This window comes from Chlamydotis macqueenii, chromosome Z, assembly GCF_036417535.1.
Source record: "Chlamydotis macqueenii isolate bChlMac1 chromosome Z, bChlMac1.mat, whole genome shotgun sequence".
In the NCBI taxonomy this organism is placed as follows: Eukaryota; Metazoa; Chordata; class Aves; order Otidiformes; family Otididae; genus Chlamydotis; species Chlamydotis macqueenii.
In genome coordinates this window covers 3,478,942-3,498,723 of record NC_141593.1, presented here as the reverse complement: position 1 = coordinate 3,498,723, position 19,782 = coordinate 3,478,942, and the positions used below count along the sequence as shown (strand labels likewise).

General features: G+C 44.8%; 1 protein-coding gene across 3 annotated transcripts in view; it reads left to right on the top strand.

The window, feature by feature from the left end:
• Positions 1 to 19,782, top strand: part of SETBP1 (SET binding protein 1) — a 261,815-nt gene that overhangs the window by 2,841 nt on the left and 239,192 nt on the right. For all 3 annotated transcript variants that reach the window (XM_086769922.1, XM_086769923.1, XM_086769924.1), the window contains exon 2: positions 13,872 to 14,532. In XM_086769922.1, coding sequence (XP_086626048.1) covers positions 14,041 to 14,532 — 492 coding nt within the window. In that variant the 5' untranslated portion in view covers positions 13,872 to 14,040. The remainder of the gene's footprint in view (positions 1 to 13,871; positions 14,533 to 19,782) is intronic.

The window sequence follows — 19,782 nt, the reverse complement described above, 5'->3', positions numbered from 1 at the left end:
GGGAAAACAGAAACATTCACTGAATGGAGACTTCTCTTCCATCTCTTATTGGCTTTGGCTTTTTTTTTTTTTTTTAACTTCTCAGACTCAAAGTTTTAATTGAAACCAGAAATCTATTGAGAAGTAACTGAGCCAAGAAAACCTCTGTTTTCTCTGCAACTAGGGATGGGGAATAAATAATTTTTTGCTGAGGTTATTTCAAGTTGTTTGAGCTCTTTGGTTGCTGCCAAAAAGCCCAGCATAGATTATTAGCACATTATCATTTTAGGAGGATGCGCTCTCTGAAACATAATAAAATGGTGTGTTAGGCTTGTGCAGAGCCATAAAGTATGCTAGTTATTGGCAAACAAAAGAAACAGTGGCCATGATTTATTATTAATAATAATAATAACTGAGCTATTTAGCTTGACTTGATATTTACTGGGTTTCTCTGCTGAGGTTACTCAGTATCATTTCCAATAATGTGCTTTGATTAAGTCGGGAACTGTTGTTTTTTTTTTTAATAACTGCTGTTGACACGTGCTTCATTAACTCAAGGAGTTAAATACGTGGAAAAGTCCAAGCATCATTTTTCGGCTTCAGATGCTGCTTAATTTCCTCTGGTCTGTTTTGACCCATACTTTGAGCGCCTTTTCCCCAGCGTGCACATCTCTTAGGTGGTAAGTGCCAGCTTACCAACAGGACTCTTGTTTTCCATTACAAGATTTGGCTAATCCCAGTTTCAGTGACTTTTTTTTTTGCCCTCTCAGTAGGGCTCAATTGCTCACACATAATCTTTCCCTTCTGTTTTCTTTCCCCTTTGGACAACACCCTCCAGGACTGAAAAACTTGCCTTGTGCTCCAAGACTTGCAATTACACAGCAATTTTGACTCTTGACCCAACCAGTAGCTAGCAAGGCTATTGTCTAATGAACCACGTAAAAACAGTTCTGGGGTCCAACGTATTGCTGTGATGGAAACCAAAGCTCACCCAGTGAATTGATGACCAATTTTTTTTTAACCATATGTGTAGGTGGTTTTTCTTGCTCCCCATTAACTACCCATCTCCTTGCTCCTTGCAGGGGGGTTGTCCCTGCTCCTTGCAGGGGGGTTGGACTAGATGGCCTTTAAAGGTCTTTTCCAACCCAAACCATTCTGTGTGATTCTATGATGTCTGGAGTATCTGTGATCTGTGGGTCTGCAATGATGCTGAATGGCAGCATTGGTAACTGCCCAAATGTGCTCCGTGATGCACAGCCCACAATAGAGCCAACTCAATGGGATTTAAGTCATGTTTGGAAAATTCAGCGTGTCATTTTTGCCTACGTGCAGGCATACAGAGTTTTGAGCACGTAAGAGCTGCGATTAACCGTGCATTTGATGATGGGACAAGGGCAGCAAATCTGTGCATGAAAAAAAGTAGATGGTCAGATAGAATCCGTGACAAGATCTCTATCCCTGTTGCCGGGAAGTCTAGGAGCTCTTAGAGGAGCATCAATCCCAGGTTTAGAGCTAGTCCAAAGCCTAGCAAGAAAGGTGAGAATCTGTGGGAGAATTTTAGCGGAGAAGGTTCCCACTGTGTCGCTGCAGGGCTTGTGGTTTCTACTGGGACTGGTTTTGCTGCTATTATAGGTTCTGTTCTTGTTACTTTCTCTCTTTCCAACTTGATTAAAAAAAAAGTTTCCTTTTCCGTTATTATTGAGGAGGAAATAAAATGACTCATCCTTTTAGAAAATTGTCATCTTGATTAAGGATGGGCTTTAAAACCCCTCAACTCCAGGTTTTAGCCTGGGGGGACTGTCAGATCCGAAAACCATTTCTAAACTTGTGAGGTTGGGACTGCTTTGCCTTCTGATAGGTGCGTGAAATCAGGTTGCAAGTGCACGTTGTTAGCACAGCTGTTTCTGAGGTGCGCTCAAACCCTTAGAGATGGTTTCTTTCTCCTCTCAATGTGAAGGCTTTGCTCTATGTGTCTTCAAAAGTTTGTTGCGTATTCAGACCCACTTAGAGATCTACTGGATGCTGGGAACAAGCGCAGCTCCCCAACAGGGACCTGGATTCTGCATCTACATTTGACTGGTTGTAGAGAGAGCAAAGCGAGAAGGATAAATAGGTAGGGGGAAAAAAAAGAAGGAAGGCAAAATAATTTCTTGAACTGAGTAAAAGCAGCCAGAGAATAATGCAGTGTGTCTTTCTGAGCTGAGGAAATGTCTGAAGGAAGTAGGGGGTGACAATTTCTGTTGATCAGCTCTTGAGAGGGAGCAGAGTTAGGGGCTATTTTGCCCTTTTGGAGTTGGATTTACTTTGCAGCACAGATCGTCCAAACACAATGACGAGCTTTTACTGTAAGCTGTGGGGCATATGAAAAGCAATCTTCAGACATTATTTCTTGTAGGCTTTTGTTGTCTTTTGTGATATTGGAAATTTCAAAGAGTTCTCAGGTTAGTCACCTCTCTCTCTAAAAGGCCAAACGGAAACTCTAGACCTCAAACACCCCGAGGATTGGGTGGATTTGATCCAGGCTTGATTATGATCTTTATAGCCCTGCTTTACTTTCCAGTCCAGCTGGGGATCTTTGCAAGGTCTCAGGCCTCTGTATCTGTATGATCTTTGCCTGGCTGCCTGTCCAACCAATGCTTGTGATGATGACCTTATTGACTTCAGACGCAAAGGGGAAAGTGACGGGGCTGATGCACAGGTGACAAAGCAGGAAGGTGGCCAGAGAAGTACTCAAGGGGAATCTGCTCACTGGTGTTGCTCACAGGTCCCAGGATCAGGTTTACTCTTGCTTATGAGCGGGGATAGCAGTAGGCTCCTGTACATGCACATCCAGCATGGGGGTCTTGCAGGGAAAAAAAGGAGTTGTGCAGATGATAAAGATGAGCCTGAGTTGTCCTCCCTATGTGTGGCTGGTGATTCTGATGCACGTTTTTAAAAGCAAGATCAATGTGTGGAAAAGCCATACAGGAGAAGACCAATTTCCATGCAAACACAAGATCAGAAGGTGGTGGCAAGGCTCTGACCTACCCTGATGGGTACCAGAACCCAGCGTGGCCCAAGGCTTGGCTCTGCAGTGCGTGAAATGTTGGGATGCAGATGCCTGGCAGAGTGAGGTGCTGGGGTTGTGGCTAAATGTTGTGGTGGAGATGACTTATTTGGCTTCTCCCTGCCCCTGAAGGAGTGAATTCCTGTTCTTGTAAGAGTTGTCGTGCAGTCCTGGGCAGTGAAGGGCTGTGTGAGCATGGCAGTGATGACAGCAAAGTTTCCTTTACTGTAGTACGGTATCTCCTGTAATAGTGCTTGGGAAAGCTGTTCAGAGAAGAATGTGTGGTAGGCGAGCGAGGGGTAACCCAGGACTCACTTAAATACCTCAAAATTAGAGATGGGTTAAAGATCGGAAGCCTGAGGTTTTATGTTACTTTGAAATTTTTGTCAGCCTTAACCTTTAAAAATGAGAGATATATACGTATACAATGAATCATTCTGTTTCTGTCCTGGTATTTTAGCAGATGGGGAAGTTGGTTTTAAGATGGAAGGGAGAAAATGATGATACTCGAACCAGAGGTCAAGCTGCAGGGCGTCACAGGCATGTCTTTCCTCCATATGAATCCACATATCCTGAATATCCTACCAATGTGATTTCTAAGACTTGGACACTGGCCTAGCTTCCCTGTGTGTTTCCAGACCCAGCGTATTCTGGAGTGATGTTGTGATTCATGCCTACCTCTTGCTAAATTTTTGGCTTCGGAGAGTGCAATGGGGTTTCCACTGAAATCCTATTAGTTTGCTAGACAAGGAAATCCTTCCTGTAGTTTTTTTCTTTCTTTCTTTCTTTTTTTTTCCTCTTTATTTTCTTTTTCTCTCTAAAGCCTTCCTATGGAGCTCTATAGTGGGGATTCAATAGAATTCTGTACAGGGGAATAATTCTCTGCTGAATTCTTCAGTTCTTTTTCAGAAGGGATCAGAGATGTGAAGCTTAACTGGGGGAGTTTAGTAAGTATACAATCGAATCGGATTGTATACATGTAAAGTATTATAGCAGGCATCTGGGCAAAGTAGTATTACACAGGCCCATTATTCCTAAGGTTGCGAAATAGTTTAAAATATTAACCCATATAGTCACATCCTTGTAACTTCCATAAACCTTCACCTAATGGGCTGGAAAATGTCAGGCTTTCTCTTCGCTTGATGGCAATTTTCTTCCTAAAATTGAGTAAATTCTCTCCATCTGTCAGTTGTTCCTTTTTTTTTCCATTTATTCAGTAAAAAATTAGAGTGGAGGAAGAAGAGGAAACACTTTTCCCTTTTAGATTATTCTAACCACATGCTTTTAAAGAGGACAGCAGTCTAACCTATTTGACTTCAAGCTGATAAATGGATATAAATGTAGGGCTTGTTGAAGTCTTCTGTCTTCTTTTGGTGTCTGAGTGGGACAAAAAAAAATGGAGGTCATGGTTTCTGACGCCATGACAAATTAGAAGTGTCATTGTAGGCATCCTAAAGTCAATGGAGGTCTTTTAGTCTGTTGGCTTAAAGAGAGAGGCACTGTCCCTACAAGTCCTGCTGGGTAAGTGTCATAAATGGCATTTGCTGTAGGCACTGGTTTATGTTAGATCCCAGTTCTGTGTCACAGGAGGTAGTCGCAGAAACATAGGTCCCACTCCTCCAGCCTTTTATCAGAGATGAAGACACATCTGCTCTTAAAACACACTGCTTTGTAAGTGTGGCTTTCAGGCCAGAACATTCTCTTCAGGCTTAGCTTAGTGAACAGACCTCCCAGGGCCCTTAAGGAAAACCTCTGAAAAAAACAGTGCAAGCAACAATTAAAATAACAATGAGCTGAATCGCAGCCCTTGGTAGGAACTGAGCCAGTATTCAAACCTCCATCCACCTTCATCTGGGGAAGAGTGGTACAGATGTCTCAGTTCCAGGGTCTCTTGACCCACTGGAACCCAAAGACCAAACTTTGCTTGGTTGGACCTAAGTGAAGGACTCAGCTTAGGAGACAGAGCCATGAAAGGAGAGTGGGGACACCAGTGACTGACTTGACTTGGATTCCTCCAAATTCTGACCCCATCCCAACCTTTAACATCCTCCTGAAGTGAATGATGTTACAAAGAAATAACAACCCAAAGTTCTGGTCCTGCTCAAATAGGGATTTGAGTCGTGACTCTGGTCTCTTGATCATATTTGCTGCTTTGAAGGGAGTCCGATGTATGCGATGCCGCACAAAGGGCACTCTCCAGGGTTCAGCTGGAGAGGCCTTTCGGCTGTGCAGGTACTCAGTAGGCTTTTATCTCCTGTCTGGCTGAACTTCTCCCAGCACTTCTGTAAGCAGTTCCTCTTCAGCCTCGTTAGAGGTGAAACTACTCCTTTCTTTTGCCCATAGCAGCTGCTGGTTATCTTGCATTTATTCCTGGCCTCGGGTCTTCCCATCGACATGCTCCCAACTAGCGTTTTTACCTCTTGACGTCACTGTCCCGGCACTGTGGGCTGCTCTTTGCCCTGTGCATGTCCAGCCGTGTCCACTTGTGTCCTGACCTGCTTTTGCCTCCTGCTTTTTCTTCTGCAACCCATGAGGATTTAAGGGTGTTTCTTCTTTTGCTGACTCAGACACTCTCTCCTTCCTCAAAGCCAAAAGGCTGATGCATTCTGCAAGGCAAAGCAGCTTCAGTGCCTTCCTCTAAATACCCCAAATTATTGCTCTGCTTCTTACATGCCCTTTAAATGCCCTGTTTTCCCACAGTACCTGCTTAATGCTGGGGATGTCTATACAGAATCAAGCAAGACACCACAGCTTACTCAGCATGGAAACACACAGTGCAAGCTTACATGGACAAAATCCAACCTTTCTTATTTCTAGCCTCATCTGAAGCATGCAGAACTGGGTAACATGGGATGTGTTGTTTGTACAGCCTCTAGATTGGGCATAGGAATGATCCTGGACCAAAGCCTTTTTGGTCCTCCTTGTGCCATCACTTATGGCTCTGAGGAACGGATGCTGAGCCAAGACTTGATGCACTCCCTATCAGATGTGTTGTTTTATTTTATTTATTTCTTTGTTTTTCCTGAAGGGAGGGAAAGCTGGTGTATTTGGCACTTGTGCAAGCGAAAATGAAATAATGTAGGAGGGAAAAAAAAAAAAAAAGGAGGAAGGAGGAGTCCCGTGGCAGCAGCAGTAAATAAAAACAAACCTTTCGTTAATGATTTATGTAGAGGAATCATTTTTCCACACATTTCAGGGTGCAGAGGGAAGTGTTTGATCAGAGGGAGAAGGAGAGATTACTACCTTACCATGACGGTGTAAGAAGGACACTACTATGTCTTATGGCAGCTCTCCAAGAGCAGAGTCAATCTAGGAAAGTTTGGTAACACAGATGATGGAATTGTGCAGACTTTTGCTTTCTGTGGCTGGTCTCTGTGCCAATAACCTTTCCCTAAATACCCATAAAACTTTCAGTTTGTAGCCTGGAGCGGCTGCCACTACCTCCAGGATGGTGCGGTTGGCAAGAGCTGGCTAGAATGGAGTAAGCATTTGAAGTCCCCTTCTCATGCATGGTGACAGCTTTCCCCGAAGAGTTTTATGACCATTGTTAATGGAATAAGTTTTACCTTTGTAGTAAGGTACAGCAGAGTGCTCGATGTATTCTCTTGCATCGTCTCAGGAGTCACCTTTGATTGGTGGAGGTAGATTTAGATTAGATACTAGAAAAAAAATTTTTACACCGAGGGTGGTGGAGCACTGGCACAGGTTGCGCAGAGACGTGGTGGATGCCCCATCCCTGGAAACATTCAAGGCCAGGTTGGACGGGGCTCTGAGCAACCTGATCTGGCTGGAGATGTCCCTGCTTCTTGCAGGGAGGTTGGACCACATGGCCTTTAAAGGTCCCTTCCAACCCTAACCATTCTATGATTCTATGATTATACATCATGCTGAGAGTGAAGATGCTCAGGGAGCTCAGCAACCTGGTGTTGACCTGATGTAGGCAAATCTTCTGGCGTGGCTCTTTATGTTGTAATGAGCTGGAGCACAGCTGGCATCTCATTCTGTTTTCTAGTGTCCCAGAGGCCTAGTCTTCACAAGGGTGATAGGTAAAAATGACACGCGGACTCTTGATGTTATTGGGATCAAATGCTATTCCTTGATTCAGAGATGTAAATCCATTGAACTGAGCCCAGCTTTATAGCAATTCTGCATCAGCGTTTGTCTCAGAGGGCACATGTGGTATAAGATTGGTCCTTTGAAGACCAGAAGTCAGCATGAGGAGGTGTTTACAGGTCTGATGACCATACTCCCTTTCCTGACACCCAGATACAGCTTTAGGTTGTGAGTGAGTGGATTTATAAAACCTTGGCACAGTTCTCAGGCAGGAGCTTGTAAAAGTCCTTGGGCAACATGATGGGCATCTCTGCTCCTACCGCAGATGGGTACTTTGCTACGCTGGCTGTTGCCACAGCTGTATCTTGGGCAGTGTTGCTTTTATGGCCCTTGTGATTTATGGCTGTGTCAGTTGTTTAATCATTCAGTTGGCCCTCCCTTCAGCGCTGTGCGATAGTTAGTTACTTACATAGAAAGGTGACTATCTGATCTAATTACGGAGTCTCAAACCTAATTATGGAGTCAAATATGATTCCATAATCTACTTTTAATGTCTCTGTGTTGAGAAGACAGATACACACGTGTGTAATGTGCATGCTTACATGCATCCATAATTATGGATATGCTCGGGCTCTCATTTATTTCTGTCCCTTTATCTTGAGGGAGATGCTTGCAGCCTCATCTGGCTGTGAAAGATCTTCAGGTTATCTTGTCTTTTCACCACCAGTGGGGCTTTTCCTGGTTCTCTTTCCTGGGCTTGGGCATGCCAAGGCACAGCCATCAGTCAGCATTACCCAGTCACGCTGGTGGAGGTGCAGAGGGCTGGTAACACCTATATTCAGGGCAATCCAATGGAAATGAGTGATGACTACATTTCTGCTGTTGTTCTGGTAGCTGTTGTTAATCCTTGCTCCTTGTTTTCACATGGATAGAACACACCTGGGAGAGCTTGTATCCCTTCCTTCAGGGAAAGCCCTCATATAACCCATGCAAAATCAGAGGCAGAGGTGGAAGGACTGGAACAAAAGCAGTGTTGGAGGCAGGAGGACAACACGAAGAGGAACCAGCTTTCTTCTGTGTAATCTCCTGGGCATCTAACTCACCCTGACAACGAACAAAATTCCATAGTTTGTAAGTTATTTTGATAGACAACCTGTGGATTACAGGCATTCACATATGGTCGTTCCACTTGCAATTATTCTTATCAGTTGAGGATCTCATCAGTTGTGTACCTGTATCTATTTTACACATGCCTATATCCAGGTGTATCTTATAGATGGGAATTTTAGCAATGCGTTTAAAATTGTCATGAAGTAGAGACCGATTTGCCCAGCACTAGAGATAGAGGCCAAATAATACATGGCAGGAGCACAGAATGGCTGGGGCTGGGAGTGCCTCTGGAGATTGTCCAGTCCAGCATGCTGCTCGGCGCAGGGTCACCCAGGGCAGGATGCTCAGGGCTGTGTCTGGTCAGGATTTGGACATCACCAGGACATCGCTGATTCTTTATTAAGAGATGACGTTCAGTTGTTTTGCGTGAAGGGGAAGTCCTTCTGCCTTGTTTCTGTCCTGATTGATGCAAGGCGGGTGAGAGGGAGCGGTTGTTTCCTATGGGATCTATAGTGCGGATGGAAAATAGCTGTCACAGTCATTTTTCCAACTCCCTGTCAAAGCTGAGTTGTTCTTTCAGAGTATCATGGCCACAGGAACTAGCTAAAGCTGTGGTCCAAAGATGTGATAAATCTAGCTCCAGGGCTCTGATTAAATGTGCTACTGGTGCATGATACTGATCCAGTATAAACTCATTTTCCTGTTCAGATTTGTAAAAAAAAAAAAATCAGTGACTTAATTTTATCCCAACAGACTTTGTATTGCATCATACTATGTCACTTTATGGCTTTATGGCTCACAAGTTTTACCCATCCTCTGGAACTGCCTTTAAATTGACATGAAGAAAGGCTTAACCCTCACCTTGTGTCCTCTGGTCTGTTCGATAGAAGTGTGATCAGCTGTCTGTCTCTAATCTGCATCAAACTTGTGCTGCTGGTGATCTGGCAGTGTGTGGACCGCATTCACAACCACACTTGGAATTCCTAGGGTTTTTTTTTTGTAAAGCCATAGTAAAGAAATAATTTGGAGCTTTTATTTTTTTTTCTGGTTTTTTTTTTTTTTTTTTTTTGTATTCATAATGTGGGTTAAGTGAGTTCAGTGCAGCTTACTGCATGCCAGGCTGTTGGGTTTTTATGTCCCATGATGGATTCTGAAGTTTCACTGACATTTCTCATAAAAGCAGGTTTCTGACCAAAACTTTCCCTCGGGTGTAATGTGGGTTGTCCACTGGCCTCTGCCCCAGAGGCAGCTGCGTTTCAGCGGTGGCATATATAATTGAGGAAGCGACCCAGGAGTCTTTGGAGTGAAAGGTGATATCTCATAATTAAATATTGCTGTATAGTCTCCAGTGCTTTGTGGTGAATGGTTTTAAAAAGACGTGAGTGTAAAGAGGCTTCCAGGATTTCTGATATTTTGCAGAGATTAGGGATTTAACAGTATGTCACATGACAGAAAGTGAGATCCAAAGGCAACATGGTAGATGTGGGGTTCAAGGATATGCGGGCTCCACTTCACATTCACTCTGTTCAACAGAATTTTAAAATCTTTTTTATCTTAAGGCATTTTGGGCTCTATGGATAAAAAGAAAGCAGTCTCATTAGCTACAGTCATAGTTGGGATTCATGTACTATGGGATTTGGGCAACATCTCTTAAGATTGCTCCAAGCTCTCTGCTGGTGCTTGAGCAGACCAGAGAATCAGCACAAATGCTGGGCAGCTGAACCTGGCTTGCTTGCATTTATTTAACCAGAGTTTCCTCGTTACTAACGCGGTTGCTCCTGTGCATAGGGCAAAAGCCATGCCAAGCTTTATACCCACTTTCACTTCACTGAGAATCCTAAATGGGTGGATTTCTCCCCCTTTGCTGTGGGCTCTCACCTCGCTTTTTTTCAAATTTTGAGTTTAATCACTTTATAGCCCTGGCATCTTGCACCTGAGGCAGGAGAAGGGAGCATATTCACAACCCTTAATGGGAGGCCTCTAGTATGACCCAAAGGGAGGTCTTCTACTTCAGGCCTTTGCCTCCAGAAGTGTCTTTGAGGTGCCCAGAGAAGCTGATAAGAAACATGTGAGCAACCTTAGCAAGGCTGAGCAGGCAGGCGTTTGATTATTTCTCAGTACTTATCAGAGGAAGCGTGAATGTCTCCCTAATTAAGAGCTAATGCCAACTTGTGTGAAATTTGTTGTCATTCACCTGTGATTTATCCTCCTCAAATTTAACTTGACTGCAGGAAGCCTGGTAGTGGTAACACTTTCCTCTGGGAGCTTAATTCGAATGGTAAAATGCCTCTGTTATTGCTTATCAAATGGGACTTGATGCTGGTGAGTGTTGTAGGCCTGGAAGGGCAGTTTAGGTAAGCATTTAAACTCTAGGCAGGCCCCATCTCTTGGGTGTTTAAAACAGAGCTAGAGGTCTCCTGGAAAATCCGCTTCCTCTCTAGATTCCCAGATCTGCACGTTGCCAGCTAAGGCAGAAGAGCTACTGGAGAAGTGTTCATCGCCCTCCCTTCAGCGTTTCCAGAAGAGGTTACGCCTTCAGAAGCCTGAAGTGAGGTTTCCTAATTAGTCAAAGCGCAGGTAGCCTGCCCAAACAAGAAAGACTAGTATAATGTCCCTGCACCAAGTCATTTAACTGTTAACCCCGGAGGAGAGTAAGGAGATACCTAAAACAATGACCCAGTTAATTCCGCGTGGCATTTGAGCGCGGGGTGATTTGTTGCTACCTGCGGGTCTGGTGATATCATCATCTTCAGGCTTTCAGCAGAGCAGGAGGCTAATATTTTTCAAAGTGGGATTTTAAGGTGGATTTGGCATGGACCCACCTGCCACTGGTGTAATGCAATGACTTTATTCATCGGTTTCTTGTTTCTACTGACCTGGAGGCACAAGGCCAAGCAGGGATGAGTGTTTGGGCATCATGACCCAGCGCTTGGGTCCAAGACCCACAACCAGACTTTGGAGCAGGAGTTTGGCTTTTTATTCACCCTCCATAAAACATTTCCCCATGATTCATAACCTGAAAGACCCTTTCCAGCTCAGAGCCATGAGTTTTATTTCATCTCCTGCTCAACATAGGCTCCTAGGTGGGTTGGTTTATTACACCAGTGGCTGTGGTCCCTTCCCTGTGCCCTTGGTGGCTGCAGACTCATCCTGCTGCCCTGCTTGCTGAGCTAGATGCTGTCTGCCAGAAGCCTGCTCTATTTTTTACCAGCAGCAAGAGAGGTTAAAAGCCTGTGGGCGGAGGCCAGCACACAGTGCCCATTGTACATGCGTGCATACCAGAGCTGTAACTCCCTGGAATGCTGCACTGCCAAGCTTTTACCACCTTGTGTTTGTGTTACAGCCCAGGAGTGTGCGTACATTGCACCCCTCCCCACGGAGATTAACAATGCAAAATGTTAGTTCTTCTTTTTTTTTTTTTTGATTGGACCACTTGGAAGAGGAAGGTAAGCCTCCCATCACCTCCATAGGCACAAGGGAGAGGCAAGGTGCAAGGTTGGTCAATGAGGTGGAGCAGCTCCTTGCAACTGGGTGGCTTTAATGTACTAATTGCGTTAGTAATTAGCGACTACCACATGGTAAACACTTGGGTTCAAAACTATGTAAGGGCATTAACTAACCCACCCTACAATAGGTTTGAATGAGGTAAGCATCATGCTTGGTTCACAAGTGGTCAAAGGAAGAGACTTGCTGATCATAGGGTGAGTCAAGGCAGGCGTGCAGGAGACCTTGGGTCTGTTAGTTTTTCAGGATCACTGTAAATGAGATGGGTGGTAGCAGCTCTGGGAAATAAGATGTAAGCATAAGTGTTTTTATGGTGTATTTCTATCTACTGTGAGCTACAAAAACCACCTCTAAGGCCAGATGGCAGTTCAGGCTCCATGGTAGTTCTTCCTTTTCTCTTTGTTTGTTTGTTTTGTTGTTTGGTTTGTTTTTTTTTTTTCCTTCTGCATGAGCTATCTGCTTATGCTGTTTATGGGAACTTTATTTGAATGTGTGTCTGCTAGGACCCGAGTGGAGGTCACTCAATGATTTCAGGGAGCTCTGGGATGGTTAGGACTTTTTGTTAGTAGCCATATGTGCCAGGGTCAGATAAGTGACCCATGGCCATACTTCAGTGGAAATATGGATATATAAGTGATAAAAGGTGCTTGTTAATAATTCATTTTGAATTTTAAGTTCATGCAAGGTATTTTTAAAAAGCAGAAAGAAGCCAGTGGTACAAGGGCATGTGATTTTCCTGGGTGAGCTATGCCTTAGAGTAGTCTCCACTGACAATGCTGTTATGATTTGGTGATACGTAGCAAGATCCTTTTTGTTTCTCCTTTACGGTTTATTGCTACTAAGAATGACCTGGGAAACCCCAGGCTGTGCTCAGATCTTGCTTGCAGTTAGTTGAGGGCTGGGGTTTGGTAATGTGGCAGAGCTCATCTAGCAGGGAGCTACTGTTTAAAGAGTAGGTTTGCACCCCCAGCACCTACTCCTGGCAGACCCTTCTTGTTTCCTTCTGCATATGCCAGAACTGATACTCCTTTGACACACCAGAGAGCTGTTTCTGCTAAAGCAGAAGAAAATATCTTAGTTTTTCTCTGAGATACTTTTCTGCTAATTTTGTAGCTTAAACTGGCTTGCTGTGATGGGGGGGAAAGCTATAAGGAGAATTTTAGGGAAGATCTATGAAAGCACCTCAACACCTTTAAAATCATCCTGTGTGTATTTTTTTTTTTTAACTCAATGTTTGGAATTTGGATTAGCCTTTCTATATAATGGGTGATACATCTTTTGCCTCAGTTGAACATTCACAGCTTCTCCCATTAACTTGGCCAAGATTTTTAAGGCAATGAACATGAGTGTTTCCATCTCAAAGGGTTCAATCTGTGATATTTTAAAGAAAGCCCACATTTGAAAGGATTAGAGCACAGTCATTGCTTCAGTTGGCCCAAGCCTTTGCCACAGAGCAGTGGTACCCAAGGGCATGAGGAACTCTGGAAAACATTGAGTTTGTTTTTTCTCCATCATCCGCAATACTCAGGTCCCTGACATGCCCTGTAAGAGGCTCAGATGGATCCTCCTGCACTTCCAGCATCCCAGGGAGTGTCTTGAGCTGCAGGTAGTGTGTGCCTGGCCCAATGCACTGAATAATTCATCCAAAACAGAGTCCCCTACAGAATAGTTGGCAGCCAAGGACATCTCTCTCTTGCCTGGGAAGTGGGGAAATACAGAGTCTGAAACTCTTCAGCCTGATTCATAGGGCAACACCGTGTTTTCTGTGCTCTCATCATTGGGTTACTGTTTAATCTGAGGCAAGCGTCTTCTTCCCTCTCCCCTCTAAAAAAACCTTGTGACAGTGAGCACTTTGAAACAACGAGGAAGTTCATGGGTGTGGAGAGCTGCTTATCCCCTCATTTATTTCCCAAGGTGTTTGCATTTATACACCGTTTTTGTTGGTTTTCACATATCTATTTTCATCAACTTAGTAATACATGTGGCTATAGTTCCTCACTTTGTTATACCAGATCCAGCCCCCAGAAATGCCGACCCACCGCAGTTCCCATTTTGCTTCAAGGAAGGTCCCTGAGATGCTGCAGGGGAAGCCCAAGTGTGCCCCTTTTCAGTCATCTCTACACGTTTCATACGTATATGCATCCTAACTTCCTTTTTTTCTTCTCCTTTCTTTTGACAGTGGCAGATTTGGTCTCTTCTGAGCTCCTTGCAGCCTCTGGGCGATTGGGACGTTGAATTCGGTGGACAGTTTCCACTTATCCCGGGGGATCGTACTTGCCCTTGCTCTTCTCATCACCTCCTGTGCTCCCCTTCCTGCTAATAAAACTCCAGGGCACTGCGATACTGCTATGGAGCCCAGGGAGACCTTGAGCAGCTCCCGGCAAAGAGGGGGAGAGGCAGACTTTCTGCCAGCCACTGTCACCTCTGCGAAGCCTCCGCCCGCCTCTGGCTGCTCCGGGGAGACGATGCTGCCTGTGACGGGCTCGGGGAAAGGGATCCCGGTGAGTGGCGAGCGGTTGGAGCCTGAGGAAGAGGATGAGCTGGGTTCTGGGAGAGATGTGGATTCCACTTCCAATGCAGACAGTGAGAAATGGGTGGCAGGAGACGGCCTGGAGGAGCAGGAGTTTTCCATCAAGGAGGCTAACTTCACGGAGGGGAGTTTAAAACTAAAGATCCAGACCACCAAGAGAGCTAAGAAGCCCCCAAAGAACTTGGAGAACTATATTTGCCCTCCCGAGATCAAAATCACCATCAAGCAGTCTGGGGAGCAGAAGCTTTCCAGAGCTGGGAAAAATAGCAAAGCAGCTAAAGAGGAGGACAGATCACACTCCAAAAAGAAGGTAAGTCCTATTCTTTCCCATATTTCCTCTTTTTCCTGAAAGCAGTGGGAGAGGGTAGGATTGAACCTGCTCACACACTTTGTGTCTGAGGCATAACCTTGGCAAGGTTTGGAAAGCCATGCTTGGCCGCAGAGGAGGTGATACAGGGCGGGTATCACCCAGCACTGCCACGTACGCTGCGGGGATGATCTTGAGCTATCCTTCAGAAGAACCAATTCAGAGGGGATCGAAACTTCAGCTGTGCCTCCTGTATTTTTGTGTGTAATTGAGATTTAAGATTAATCATTACGTGAGTGAGAAATGAAGGAGCCCACTTCTAAACTGCTTTGTGTCTCAGCGCTAATGCTTGAGCCTTTTGGCAGTTAAAGCTTTCAACTACATTTTGAAAATACAGGTATGTGCATGGCGAACAATTGAATCCATTCCTGTATATCGGGCGAAGGGCTCCATTATTCTTGATTACAACATTGTGCTAGCAACACTGTAGTTATGCTTCAGAAAATACTTCCATTGTAAGTCTCATTTTCTTCCAGATGCGTATCATTTTCTTGAAATATCCTTATGGAGAGAAATTTTTTACTACTTCTAAGTTTGGGTAAAAATTGATTTTTTTTTTTTTTTTTTTTTTTTTTTTTAATTTAGTGAAGGAGAGGAAGAGGGAGAGGAAAAGAAAATATTTTCTTTGTATGAGCTGTTTTCAGGAGCACCCTTTTGTTTTGCAATTGGCTTGATTTTTCAGTAATGTGCCCTACACTTAAGTCTTTAAACCAAATTTAGTTCAAATGTTTCAAGCAGCACTGGTGAGGGGAGGAACACCTGGTGATTACTCATGTTATTTTGGGTGTAGTGATGTTTTCTGTCCAAGGTGTTAGACAAAGGAGCTTTGGCTGGGTTGAGGCTTTATCATAGTATGAATACTTCACTTTTGCCTCCTTAGCAACCTGTGGGCATTGTGATGAGTTCAGACAGGAACCTAGATTTGATGAAAGATCCATGAGTATCTCCAAAACCTGGACAAATTCATCTGGGATGTAGACATCCACCAGCTTCGTGGATAACTGGGCTTTCCTGCTTATGCACCTTGAATCCCTCACAGTGCAGAAGGTCCGCGCTTCTCCCATACCTTATGCAGGTGATAGATGCTCAAAGGGCTACTTTAAGCCTTGAGGAGGCTAATTGCCAATGACTCTCTCTAGAGACCTGCTCCTTGGCAGGCTGACTTAGACCAAAAGTCTGACCACTGTAAATCGCTTTCTGAAGCATCAACGTTTCCCACTGACTCAAGGCAGAGCCCAGGGAGATTAACATTGCTCACTCTGAGAGTATTTCTCTTAGAAGCTGAAATTGAAATTGAAATTCAGCTGAAAGCTGAAATCAAGGGTGTTTTTTTTTTTTTTTAATTAGAATCCTGCTAAATGGCATACTCCATGTGCATGATAAAAAATATCTTTTTTAGCATAGTAGAGGTTTGGCCCTATGATAGACAGATAAGAGATTTTCCCATCTATTGAGAAGGATGAGCTCTCTTCTTAGCACTCAACAATATCTTATTTCCACTCCCCCTTCCTCCCTGAATACTTGCAGAGGTCTCAGGGCAATTAACGGTTGTGTGAGACCATGCTTGGTAACAGCAAAGGTGTCACAAGCAATCCCTCCATGGCCGTGCAAGGAGAGAAAAAGACTAGCAAACCACTGCCCGCTGTGCATGGACCATGGAGAATATGACTGTTTAGAAATCGGAGCTTTCATTTCTATTTATCACTGAGTCAGATGGGTGTGAAAGGTATGTTGATTCCTCCATGTGACCGTCCAAAAAGGTTAAATAAATAAAGCTAACTATAAGGAAGCTATGTGTTAAAAAAAAAAACAAAAAAAACCCCAACCCCAACAATGACAACAAAAAGCACCTTGTAGTGTAGTTATGCTCAGGGTGAGACTTAAGGAGACTGAAGGCGGTGGATAATGGCCCAAATGTGGCTGCATCCAGCTTGCACTTGTGCTGTGAGGTCTGAGCTGACTGTTGCTGTGTTCATGCCCCGTGAGCAGGCTGAAAGCGCTTTGGGACAGCACTGGCCTAATCTGGCCATTAAACCAAACCAAACCAAACCAAATAAAACAAAAAAAAAACAACAAAAAAAACCCAGCAGGTGGATGCTCTGAGCAGATGGAGAGAGAGCCTCCGCACCAGTGCATCCATTAGCATAACACCAAACGGCTGCCGCGTGGCAGCTGCTGAGCTGGGGCTGTGGCAGAGAGGTCCCCAGCAGGGATCCAGAGGACCCCAGTGCTGAGATCTCAAGGGGTTTGATGCCTGGAGGCCTGTAGCCCCCATCACCTGGATGGAAAATACCCTGCATCCTTGAAGTCGAAGGGATTTTGCATACCACCTTTTCTTAGCTTGTGGGTTGCAGGACATTGTGGCGGTGAACATCTCGTACCAAGGGGTGATGAAAGGCACTACAGGAGAGGGAGACTGGAAATCAGTGGGAGAAGGGTTCCAGTGGTGGCAGTGCTATTACTTTCATGGCTGATGCATGTGTCTTATGACAGTTAGAGATTTTGGGGGGGGAAGATAGGAGGAAAGAGCAAGTTCAAATTTGAATGGAGATAGGGGTCCACCTGTGGGTTTCCCCAGGAGAGAGGAGTGTGCAGGTACCTTCTGCATATACTTGCAGAACTGTTGCGAGCTGTGGTAGTGGTTAAGAAAAAAAAAAGTGCTTGTCACATTTAAATGATTCTGGCAGTTTTGGTATTTCAGAGTTAGGCTGGTTGATTGCCTGTTGCTTTAATCAGCACAAACTCCAGAAAAGCAGCTACCAGCAGCAGGGAACAGGGCATTTAAACTAATGGGGCAGATCTTCAGCTGGCGTCACTCCACTGTCCTCCGTGAATTCTTGCCAAGAGTGTTTGACCCAAGGGACACATTCCCCTTACACATGAAAGCAGCATCTTTATTTGAGTTTACCACCTTGTTTATGGGTGCAGGGCATATATCCAGGCCCAACAGACCCATACGTAAGGGTGGAGAGCTGAGCATAATCTGAGCTGCAAGTGCCATGCTTGTGTCTCCAGTGGGTGTGATGGGTTCTCCTGCACCTCATGGTATACCACATGAATTTATCTTTCCTCCCGAGGAGGAGTAAACTCTATCAGGACTTGAAAAATCACTTAAGTTTGTTGCATAATAATTTCAGCCACATCTCCAGTCGTCCCCAGTGCTTTGAAATACCACTTCAGCATTCTTGCAGGAGTTTCAATACACACAGCACAGAGGGCAAGTAATGAAAACATGGAAGCAATTTAAGTAACAGCATGTGGGTACACAAAGGACTGGTAATGCCAGCAATGTTAAAAGGGACTGTGAACTGGGGATATAGCATTTATTCAGTGGCCACTTAGGGAGGAAGAAGATATGCCTGTTCCTAAGCTTTCTATTGCTCTACTAATTAGGCAGTAGGGGCTAGTGCCTGATTTCTAAAGCTGTGGTCCAGGGAGCGGCGGTGATTAGAAGGGGGCTCTGCAGAGCACTGTGCTGCTCATGTGCCAAGGCCTGGGTTGGTTTGTTTTTTGTTTTTTTTTTTTTTTTTTGCCTTTGATTCCAGCTGCTACACTATATTAAAAGATGTAAACATACATTAAATACTTTCCTCATGTTGCTTTTCTGTGTGAGCAGTCGCCTGGGGCGGGGGGGGGGGGGATGTTATGCAATCATGAATGGGAGGGGAGGGAATCCAGGAGAGGATCTGGCTGGGTGTGGTTGCTGACGCCCCGGAGCGGGGAGGGAGGCAGAGGGTGAGAGAGCATCAGCGCTGGGAAACTTTGCTCTGCCACCTTGAGTGCTTGGCCTCAACCCAACAGCTTTTTGGGGTTGCTTTTTAAGTTGTGGCCATGTCAAGTTTCACATCAGCTTCCCGTTCTTGAAAAGGGTGAAGGTCATTTCCTAAACCCTTTCCTGGGGCTACTCGGAAGGTGAATTGTAGCTTGGTCTGTCCGTGTGGCAGTTGGAAAGCGCACAAACGTTTTGTAAGCATTTGCTCTTCTTTCAACCCTTCAGCACCTGGGGATGGAGTGGGCTGAACCCTTGCCACTTCTAAACCCACAAATGGCTCCATTTCATGTAGTCTGATGGTAGAGGGAGGGAAGAAAAACCCAGGAGCCCAAATGATGTCCTGCTGTCATGTTGGTGAGCCCTGCAGCCACTGCTTTTCCACCTGCAGCAGGGTTGCTCAAGTCCAGCATCCTCAGCATCACTAAAGGTGCCTTTTCCTTAGGGTAAGAGAACATGTTGTTAGTCTGGACAGGCACTGAAAGTGTGGCACCAAACGCAATGAAGCAATCCATCAGCATTCCCTGCCGGTCATGTCGCATTTAACAAGCCCCGGTTGACCATTATTTCCTTAGTTTTGTTTTATTTCCCTTTTTTTTTTTTGTTTGTTTCCCCTCCTTGCATTTGCTGCCCTGTCTATTTTCTTATGTTTGCAAATACTTCATTTCCCCCCTTTCCTTCTTTAAGCATAGCCTGACAAAGCTTCTTTGGAGCTTCCATCATATGTATAATGTCCTTCTCTGGGAGATATAAACTCTTTTTTTATTTTTTTTTTGTAATTATTATTGCAGTAGGTTTTTTTGAAAGCTTGGGATGGGTGAATGCATTTTATTGCTGAGAGACACGTGGCAGCAAGTCTATTTGAAGTAAAGCTTCCTTGTGTGCAGTCAGAGGAAACTCTATCCTTGGATTTTTCTTGCAACTTTTTTTTTTTTCTTTGAGTTCCTGTAGGTATTTGTTGTTTCTCCACAGGAAATGGTTCTAGCACTTTTCCCCTTGAAATTCAACTTGCCGTCTTCCTTTTCTCTGCCCCACGCAGGCAACTTTCTCCTGCGGTTCAACTTTCCTGGAGGACTCTCTCATTCGCCTGCTTTTCCCTTTGCACCCCTCGTTCTTTCAGAAGATCATGAACGCTCCCCTTTCCCTTCTCCTTCCCCCTTCTCTGTATTGTTGACTGCACATCGCACTTTCCTCCAGGTTCTCATGTGCATCCGCAGCTCTTGTCGGATTACCCTTTTGCCGGACTCCTCTCCCCGGCGGTTTGTGTGCATGATTATCCAATTGCTCATAGTGCATGCTTATTCCTCTTTGCTAAGGGCATCCCCGTGTGAGATGTCCTCTGAGTCAGCTCTTCCCATTGCTCTTCCACATGGCTCAGGGAGCTGACGTAAATGCTTGCTCCATGTGCTGTGTGTGGCTTAGCA